The sequence below is a fragment of the Lactuca sativa genome, chromosome 2, assembly GCF_002870075.4.
Source record: "Lactuca sativa cultivar Salinas chromosome 2, Lsat_Salinas_v11, whole genome shotgun sequence".
NCBI lineage: Eukaryota > Viridiplantae > Streptophyta > Magnoliopsida > Asterales > Asteraceae > Lactuca > Lactuca sativa.
In genome coordinates, this window is record NC_056624.2 from 222,089,458 (window position 1) to 222,099,259 (window position 9,802).

General features: G+C 30.6%; 2 protein-coding genes across 2 annotated transcripts; both read left to right on the forward strand.

The window, feature by feature from the left end:
- Positions 1–6,836: 6,836 nt before the first annotated feature.
- On the forward strand, positions 6,837–7,615 carry LOC122194480 (uncharacterized). The gene is made up of 3 exons (XM_042899799.1): positions 6,837–6,841; positions 6,927–6,933; positions 7,073–7,615. Exons 1-3 carry the CDS (start codon positions 6,837–6,839, stop codon positions 7,613–7,615), a joined length of 555 nt encoding a protein of 184 aa, XP_042755733.1.
- A 444-nt stretch (positions 7,616–8,059) lies between these two features.
- Positions 8,060–9,532, forward strand: LOC111879880 (uncharacterized). Its single transcript, XM_052769077.1, has 3 exons — positions 8,060–8,895; positions 9,007–9,373; positions 9,497–9,532. Exons 1-3 carry the CDS (start codon positions 8,060–8,062, stop codon positions 9,530–9,532), a joined length of 1,239 nt encoding a protein of 412 aa, XP_052625037.1.
- Positions 9,533–9,802: the final 270 nt, after the last annotated feature.

A 9,802-nucleotide genomic window follows, 5' to 3' on the forward strand; every position in this document is an offset into this window, starting at 1 on the left:
CGGACGATTTTCGACTCGTTCGACATATTTTACTCGTATATATAGTGAAGTCATTTAACTTAGTCAAGGTGATATAATTTAAAAAATAAATAAATAAGTAAATAAAAGGGGTCAAATCTACCCATGTATGTAATTATATATAGTTGTTATGTTCAACAATATTGAAAGTTAAATGAAATCCACGCCAACTAAATTGCAAATAGAAACGGTTGTTTGCCCTTTCTCCTCCCGACGAGAGTGTTGGCTCCTTTAAAGTACGATCTACATTCACCTACGCATGACACATTAATTTTGGGGGCCGCTCTTATGTAGAGGCTTTTTAAGCTAGGACTTAGAGCCCCTAATTCTAAGGGCGCCATATTTTTCAAAATCCAAAAGTTTAGTCCATTAAAAAATTCAATCCGGTAACCACAAAATAAATGAAATTGAAGAATAAATCAACTATCGTTGCATTCATGAAACTGAAACGACATTGCCTTCTTCAACCGATTCTATTTTCTGCGACAAATTCATCTCATTTGTTTTTTATATCCGAGTATAGTAAAAACTAAAGGGCCCCAAATTTTTGCCTTGCTTAGAGTCCCTAAAATGGTTGAGCCGCCCATGATAAGTTTATTTATATCTGAAACAATATTTTAATAGAAACACTCTTAAGAAAATAATATAATTGAAAAGTTAATAAGTATTGGTCCTAGAACAATGAAACTTGCAAATTTCTTTAACTGCTTCTTATGGAAAAGTGCCTTTCATTTAAACCTTTCATTTAAACAGTAGTAATTCTTCTCCGGAACTATTTCCCATTTGCTTTAGAAAATACATTGTTCGATTCATAAACAAAATTTAACTTTATATAAATAGGAATATAAAAATAGACTTTTGGTCTAACCTAAATAATAGGTATTAGCCTAGCCCAGATCACTAACATCGGACGATTAAACTAGAAAAATAAACAAAAGAACAAAACATGAAAGCATAGATGAAGGCATCGGCAACGAGAGTGGCAGGAGCCTTGATGATGGTGTCTAAAATGATTACTTGTTGGAGAAGAAGAGAAAAGAAGTGGGGGCCAGAAGCGGTTTCGTTGTAATAAAAAAGAGGAGTGACGAAAACGATCATGGAACCGCCAGCAGAGGAGGCCAAAGAAAGACAGCGAGAAAGAAAGAGGGCTTTAGTTCCAGAGAGAGAGAGAGAGAGAGAGAGAGAGAAAGAAAGAGAAAGAGGCTACCTGGTGGAGAAGGTGTCATTGGAAGGAGGCGGCAACAACATCGGAAGAGGCTGACTCTGAAAAGATATTTCAGAGAAGAATAGGTCAACCAAAGAGGAGACAAAAGACTCGAAGGGAGGGGCCATCCGAGGAGGAGACAGAGCAGCCGAGGCAGTAAAAGAAGTCAATGAAAGAGCTCTAGTTTGGTGTTGGTGGTTGCTTTATTATTTAGGAGGAATATATATATATATATATATATATATATATATATATATGTATATATATATATATATGTATATATATATATATATATATATATATATATATATATATATAGGTTCAAATGTTTTTAATAAATATTGTGTGCCTAAATGCACCAATCACAAATTAGCAATTAATTTATTAATTTATTAAATAAGTAAGGGTATGATAGTAATCTTGACTAGAATTAATTATGGTAAAGATTTAAAACATTTAATATCCCTTAAAAATTAGAGAAATCAGTTTAAAAACCCTATTAGCCGTCGACCTCCCTCATCACGTTCTTCATCATCACCTACGTCATATCACCATTGCCGCCTCTTCCTCCCCCTTCTCCACCGTCGGACACTATTATTCATTGTTGGAATAGGTCCGCCATTGTCGTATTAGTTGGGATTGGACATTGGCGCACAAAAAATGTTCGTGAGAGGTGATAAAGGCGGCAAAATCAAATCTCAGTGCCCAAGAGCAGAAGACGAGGAGACGATAGTGATCAGATTTCGCACAGTTTGATTTCTTGGATATCTCAATTTCATTGGAACGATTATTAAAAGCCATTTATTCTTCATTGATTTCAATAGTAAATCAAAATCCTTAAAAAGTTCAAGATAATATCAATATACGAAGAGCAGAGGTAATCTATTTGTATCGTTGAATTTTGCCCTAATATTTATATTTAGGATTGATTAATTTATTGATAATTATGGTTTCTAGTAGTAAACGTTTGATATGACTCCGTTGTTGCAAAAAAATACTAACGGGGGTGTTATATGGGATCTACAAGAAAGATGGATGCTCCTTTATGAGACATGGTTCGTGTTTCTATTATGTTCTTTTCCCTTTACTTCTTCTATTTCTATATTGATCTAAGTTTTGTTTTCCTTTTACATATCTTGTTCTATAGAGGCGCAAACAATTTTGGGCTGAAATTGATATTAAATTTAGGTGTTTATCTTTGTATCATCTTACTTTTTGGTAAAAACGGCTAGACCTGTGTGGTTTTTATTGTATGATTTAAGCACCAAATGATGCATTCCAAGTGTTTGATATAATTACTAAGAAGGATCGTGTGGTGAGAGTTGATGATTCTTATATGATTTCTAATTGATGATTTTGTGGTGACATTAGGATAATCTTTATTTGCTCTAAGGGTCTGCTAAATCTTAGAACTTTTATTTGCTCTAAATCACGTTGCTGGAAATTATGTTTATAGGTAAACTATTGCAAGTAAATCAAATATGGTTTTTGGCTTGTTTGATGATAATGTCTAACAAGTGTTTGTTGAAATGTCTGAAAGAGAATTTTAAAAATTTAACCTTGTGGTATGCATTCTGCCAGAATTACTAGCAGTAAATACAATACTTTTGAATGTATTCTATATATTCTATCAGAATGTATTCTACTGGAATAAAATCGATGTATTCTGCCAGAATGTATTATATGCATGCTGTCATATTCTATGTATTCTACCAGAATATACTAAGTGATAGTTAATTGCAAGTAACATGTTTTTAACAATTATTAGTTTTTGTTGTATTTGTGATAGGAATGGCTGGAAGAAGGCGTTGAAGACCTTGATATTCTTTTAGAATATGTATAATTATATTAAAATGTATAAATATTTTAGTCTATAAGAATATGTATGAATTTGTATTTAAGTTCGGATGTATAAGAATATATTAGAATGTTTGTTATTTTTCAACATCTTATTCAAAAATTATGTTATTCTTCAATAATATTCTATTAGAATAAAATTCTAAAAGAGCATCATTCTAACAAAAAATATTCTGACAGAATAAAATCGGTAAAAATTTGAAATTGAATTAATTAAAAAATTCAAATTTTTTTAAGTTAGGATAATTAATCATCCCTAAAAATCCGAAAATCTCCTTTTATAAATGTAGTTAATTGTCCAAAATACTCTTTTGCTTAAAATTGTGTGATTATATGCTACATGTTACCCCATTGTAATATCATACACTCTCAAATCATGTTCATTGATTAATTTCATCCATTGGTCCAGATCTGTGCATTCTGGCACACAATACTTAGTAAAAACAAAATAACCTAAGCCTATATATATATATATATATATATATATATATATAGAGAGAGAGAGAGAGAGAGAGAGGGAGAGACAGAGAGAAATATTGAGCATAATGAAGACACCTCTGACGACTATTAGAGAATGTCGTCGAAGGTTGAGGGCGGCGATTGTGGGTTATGGTCAACAGTAAGGTTTTAACCTAAAGCTGTGATATCTTGTTAGAACCGCCTACATGCTTTTCAAGTTGATCGTCACCAATCCAAGTGCATCAAATTCATAACCCTAACCTTGCAACTAAAAGGATTATAAAACCCAGTCATTCCCTAAATTCTACCCAATATTAGAGAACTAGGAGAATCTCCAATCAAATTCTATTTTTACACTATTTTTATAGTGTAAAATATAATTTACTATTTATGACCGGACCCATTTTATTTCTAATATACTTTCCTTTAGGTAACTTCGGGCTTTTGAAACAAAAACCATACAAAGTTGATATTTTACATGTGAATTTTGATCAAGTCACATAAAAATCATTATCATTATCATTATATACTTATAAAGGAAGCATTTTTCCTTTCACCACATTCATTTAAAACTCTCATTCTTTTTTTCTTTCACCACATTCATTTGAAACTCTCATTACTTTTCAATTTCTTTCTAATAATGATTATAAACTAAATTTCAATATTAAAAATATATATTTTCTTATACTTATAAAGTTGTGTTTTTAACTTTTAACATATTATATCTAATTTATTAGGTCTAACATGTTGTTGTATGTAAACCATTATCATTTTAAAGCTACAGATTTTGAAAATTTTGTATAAAATACTTTAATTGTTAATTAAAATATAACCTTACAAGATCAACTTAAATATAAATTTTAGTTCAACTTAAACAACCCGGAGAATATTATGGAAATAGTTAAAAGTGATAAACTGTAGTGTCTTTTTAATAATGATCATAATTTGGTTAATAATGTTAAATAAATATCAAACCTAAAGTGTAATCATAAATAAACTAAATTTCAATATTAAAATAATAGTTTCACTTCTACTTATAAAGCTATGTCTTTAACTTTTAACATATTCTACTTAATTTATTAAATTTAATATGTTGTTGTATGCAAATCATTATCAGTTTAAAGCTATAACTTTTGAACAGTTTGAACAAAATATTTAAATTGTTAATTTAAATATAACATTATAGGGTCAACTTCAATATAAATTTCAGTTCAACTTAAAAACCCAAAGAATATTTTGTGAATAATTAAAAGTGATAAATTGTAGTGTTAAATACAAAAACTAAATTTTAATATTAATTTAACTAAAATATTTCCTAAATGTATTTTTGTAATCGTTAAAAGTTTTAAAATAAGTAGCTTAAAATAATTTACAATAACAATATATAAAAATAACTCTATATAAATGATTACATTGTTACCTTTAAAATAAAAAAAAAAATTATTAGATGTTTTAAATAATTACAATGATAGAAATTAAAACGTTAAGCAAATAAATTTTAAAAAATTAATTAAAAATAACAATAACTATAAATAACATTAAACCATATATTATATTTAATTTTATTCATGAGTAACCCGTGGGTAGAGGTTATTCAAAAAATTGAGATTATGCAGTTTTAATATATTTATATATTATTATATAATTCAAAATAATCAATATATTATATCAACTTAGTATACGAATTATTATATTAAATTTAACAACATAATTGTCATATTTAAAAATAACATATATTTGTAAAGATTTCACATATACAGATGTTTCTGCGCAATGTGCGGGCATTCGCTTACTATAAAACATAGATGGTGTTGAGTTCGGACGGATGTAGCTATTGGGCACTTTCCCTTTTTAATAATCTAACTGAAAGTGTAGAGCGTTCTATATCTCATTATTAAATAATAATGTTATCCATATTTATATCTCATTAATAATAACATTATTGCTTTATAAAATCCACAAGGTTCTATATCTCATTAACAACAACATTATTGGCATTTATTTACAAATCAATATATATTATAGGGTGGGGTTTACCTTTAATATATGAAGAAAACCTACAAGATTTGCCAAGTTTGTAAAGATTGCCGGCTTTTTCCTACAATTTGGCAACATGTGGACCGGAGTAGTACAAACGTAAAGATGGAGTTTTGTAAAGAGAAAGTTCATGAAATAACAAAATTATAGGGTGTTTATAAATAGTGGCGATTCTAAAACGTAAAACCACATGGTTCACTATTTTAATAAAACTAATAAAAAAATTTTAAAAAATCAAAAATACTAGTTGCGTGTTCGGATCGGATCGAAATGTTGCAAAAAAAAATCCGTATAATTGTACCCGACGATGTCTTATATCATATATTGTCACACTTATGTCATTACTAATCCTTTATAATATTAAAAGTTTGAAACAATAAAAAAAACCTATCATGGAATCATGGAACAATAAAAAAAATGAAGAAAAAAATCACTATTAAGTATTAACAAACATTCAATAGTTTTAAGTATTAACAAGCAATAATTAAAAAAAATAAAATAAATAAATAAAAACCAATAGTGATCAAATAGCATGGCCGGTTTAGAGTAGGTGCCATATGGGCAATGGAATAGGGCCCAAAATTTTAAGGGGCCCAAAAAAAATTATAGTATATCAGTGAATTCGTCAGGCCCAAGCAATCCAACACCATCGGAATTTCAGAATCGGAAATCAGGCGTGAAACTTAAAGCGAATTAGCGCAGCAGCAAGTGATCGATCATTGTTCAATTCATCATCGATTCATCTTGCTCGTTAAGTCGTTCTCCTTAAAAAAAAAAGTCATTGCAGCAATTGTGGAATCACCGAATCAGGGCAGGGAAAGTGGGAAACGAAAGGGGCAGTGCATCATAGCATCAACAATCGCCCATCAGGTTAGCGTCTTAGCGACATCGACATAGGCACACAACGTGCAATAAGCCAATAATCAACAATCATCCTCCATTGAATATCGATACATCAGTTTCTAATTCTAGGTTAGGGTCAATCACGATTAGAGACTTAGAGTGTTAGACAATCAGTTGAAAACTTGAATGTATTATCAGTTTTTCAAATTCTTGTGTAATTGTTTATTTGTTTAGATAAACTATTTAATTTTCAGATTCTTGAATGTGATTAATGAATTTTTAATTGTTTATTTGTTTATCACTATGACATATTGTCATTATGTCATATTATCATATTGAAATTGATTGAATGATTCACAATGTTAAATGAAATCAATGAATGATTTTGAAATATATTATTAGAATCAGAAATTAAATTATGAGGTTATGTTTATTGTATAAATGAAATCAATGAATTGTTTATTCTATAATTGTTTATCAAATTATGTTTATTGTTGTAAAATTGTAGATATGAAGTATAAACAACCATCCGGTAGTCAAAAACGTAAAAAAGGAAAACTAGATGAAGAAAAGAGAAAGGCTGACGCCGGTGCTCTAGATAAGTTTATCCATAGACAACCTATTAAAGAACATGTTGAAGAACATATTGAATAGCACATTGAAGAGCATGTTGAAGAGCACATTGAAGAGCATGTTGAAGAGCAAGAGCATATAGAAGTAGAAAAGGCAGAAGAGCAAGAGCCCGTTAAAGAGATTGTTGATATATATGATCCAAGAAGGTCAGAAAAACTTAATTCTGAGGAGATTAAATTTTTGGTCCAGAAATGCCCTAAAAGAGATAGTAATATTATGTATGGTCCCTACGATAAATTTGGTAGACGGTTTTCTGCAGTTTTATATACAAGAACTTTACCAAATTTGGAGAAGTGTGATAGAGAATGGCTAGTATATTCAAAAGAGCTAGACAAAGTATTTTGTTTCTGTTGTAAAGTGTTTAGAAAAGGGATTTCAAAAGGTAAATTGGATGGTGATGGTTATGCATATTGGCACCATGTCACCACTAGGGTTAAAGAACACGAAATTTCATTGGATCATCTTACAAATAGGAATAAGTGGTTTGATATGCGTAAAAGACTGAACTTAAATGAAACAATTGATAAAGTTCAATACGAGCAATTCAAGAAAGAAAGAGATTAGTGGAAACAAGTCCTTTTGAGAATCATTGCAGTAGTGAAATTTCTTGCTAAACATAATTTAGCATTTCGTGGATCCAATGAAAAGTTGTATCAAAAAGGTAACTATAAATTGTAATTTTTTTGTTCTGATTCCAACAAATACCTTTTTGTTAATTATTATGACTGATTTCACTTCTTATTTGTTAATTTTATTTAATAGGTAACGGAAATTTTTTGGGTGTCATTGAAATGTTGGAAGAGTTTGACCCGGTTATCAAAGAGCATGTGCGGCGGATCACAAGTGATGGGCTTCATGTGCATTATCTTGGCCACTTAATCCAAAACGAACACAATATCTTTGCTAGCTTAAGAAATTAAAAAAAAAAAACTTATCAAGAAGATAAAGGAAGCAAAGTACTACTCAATCATACTTGATTGTACTCCCGATTCAAGTCACCAGGAACAGATGACTATAATAGTGAGGTATTTGACGTTATCATATAATTTTGTTACTGTTGAGGAGTCCTTTTTAGGTTTTCTGAATGTTGATGATACCTCTGGAAAAGGACTATTTGATATTACACTTGAGGAGTTAAAGTCTCTTGGTCTTGAAATTGATGATATGCGTGGTCAAGGCTATGATAATGGAGCAAACATGAAAGGAAAACACCAAGGGGTGCAAAAGAGATTTTTAGATATAAATCCTAGAGCATTTTACACTCCTTGTGGTTGCCATTCTCTTAATCTAACATTATGTGATATGGCTAACAAGTGTGTTAAAGGAAAGAACTTTTTTGGATTCATCCAACGCATTTATACTATCTTTGCAAATTCTACTAAGAGGTGGGAAATTTTGAAAGATAATGTTAAAGCTTGGAGTCTTAAATCATTGTGTCAAACTCGTTGGGAAAGTCGGGTTGAGAGTGTAAAGGCTATTAAACTTCAACTTGTGGATGTACGGGAAGCTTTACTTCAAGTTGGAGAAAAAGATAATGATGTTGCAATTGCAAGTGAAGCAACTTCACTAGCAGAAAAAGAACTTGGTGACTTTGAATTTTTGGTATCAACTGTTATTTGGTATGAAGTACTAAACCATGTGAATATTTTGAGTAAGAAGTTACAATCAAAGGATATGCATCTTGATAAAGCTATTACAGAAATTAAAAAAAAATTGATTGGGTACTTCAAGAATTATAGAGAAACTGGTTTTTCAAAAGCGATTGTTGAAGCTAAGGAGATTGCTATTGAAATGGGTATTGATCCAATATTTCCACAAAACCGTTTGATTGAAAGGAAAAGAAGGTTTGATGAGAGTTCAACTAGCGAAGAAGTTTCATTTACACCTGAAGAGAACTTTAGAGTCAATTATTTCTAATTCATTGTTGATCAAGCTATTTCTTCTCTTGAGACAAGATTTGAACAATTCAAAGAGTATGACAGAGTATTTGGTTTTTTATTTCCACATAATTTGAGGGGAATTGAAGATAAAGATCTTAAGTCGTATTGTCATCGTCTTGAAAAAGCACTCAAGTTTGAAGAAAGATCGGATATTGATGTCGATGAACTTTATACGGAGTTGAAATTATTTGAGACATTGGAAACCAATGAGTTTAGCAACCCTATAGATGTTTTGAAGTTTTTGAAAGAACTTGATTATTTCCCAAATGCAAGCATTGCATATAGAATATCGTTAACTATTCCAGTAACAGTTGCATCTGCAGAAAGGAGTTTTTCAAAATTGAAGTTTGTGAAATCTTACTTACTGTTAGGTGCATTTCATGTACCCATTTTGTAGCTTTATTTTATAAAAGTACATTGCATATAGGCTTAAACTCATGCATTTTGCACGTTTTCGGGATTTTTCATGAGGCAATTTCATTCAAATACTTTTGTGATATTTCAGGGACTTTTGGAGGAAGGATATTGTTGGAGGAGGTAAATAAAAGTTGCGGACAAAATTTCAGGACTTGCGGAGCACCGAGGAGCAATATATCAAAGAAACGAAGATTTTGGCTTTACAGACGTTTACACGGCCGTGTAAATGGAAGCCTTGCGTTTACACGGGCCGTGTAAACGTAGATTTATGCGCAGTATATTTTTTCGTTTACGCGGGCCGTGTAAATGACAGTGTTAATTTACACGGGCCGTGTAAACGTAAACGTGGGTTTTAAAGCAGTTTTTCACCATTCTTAAAGGGGGGAACCAACTT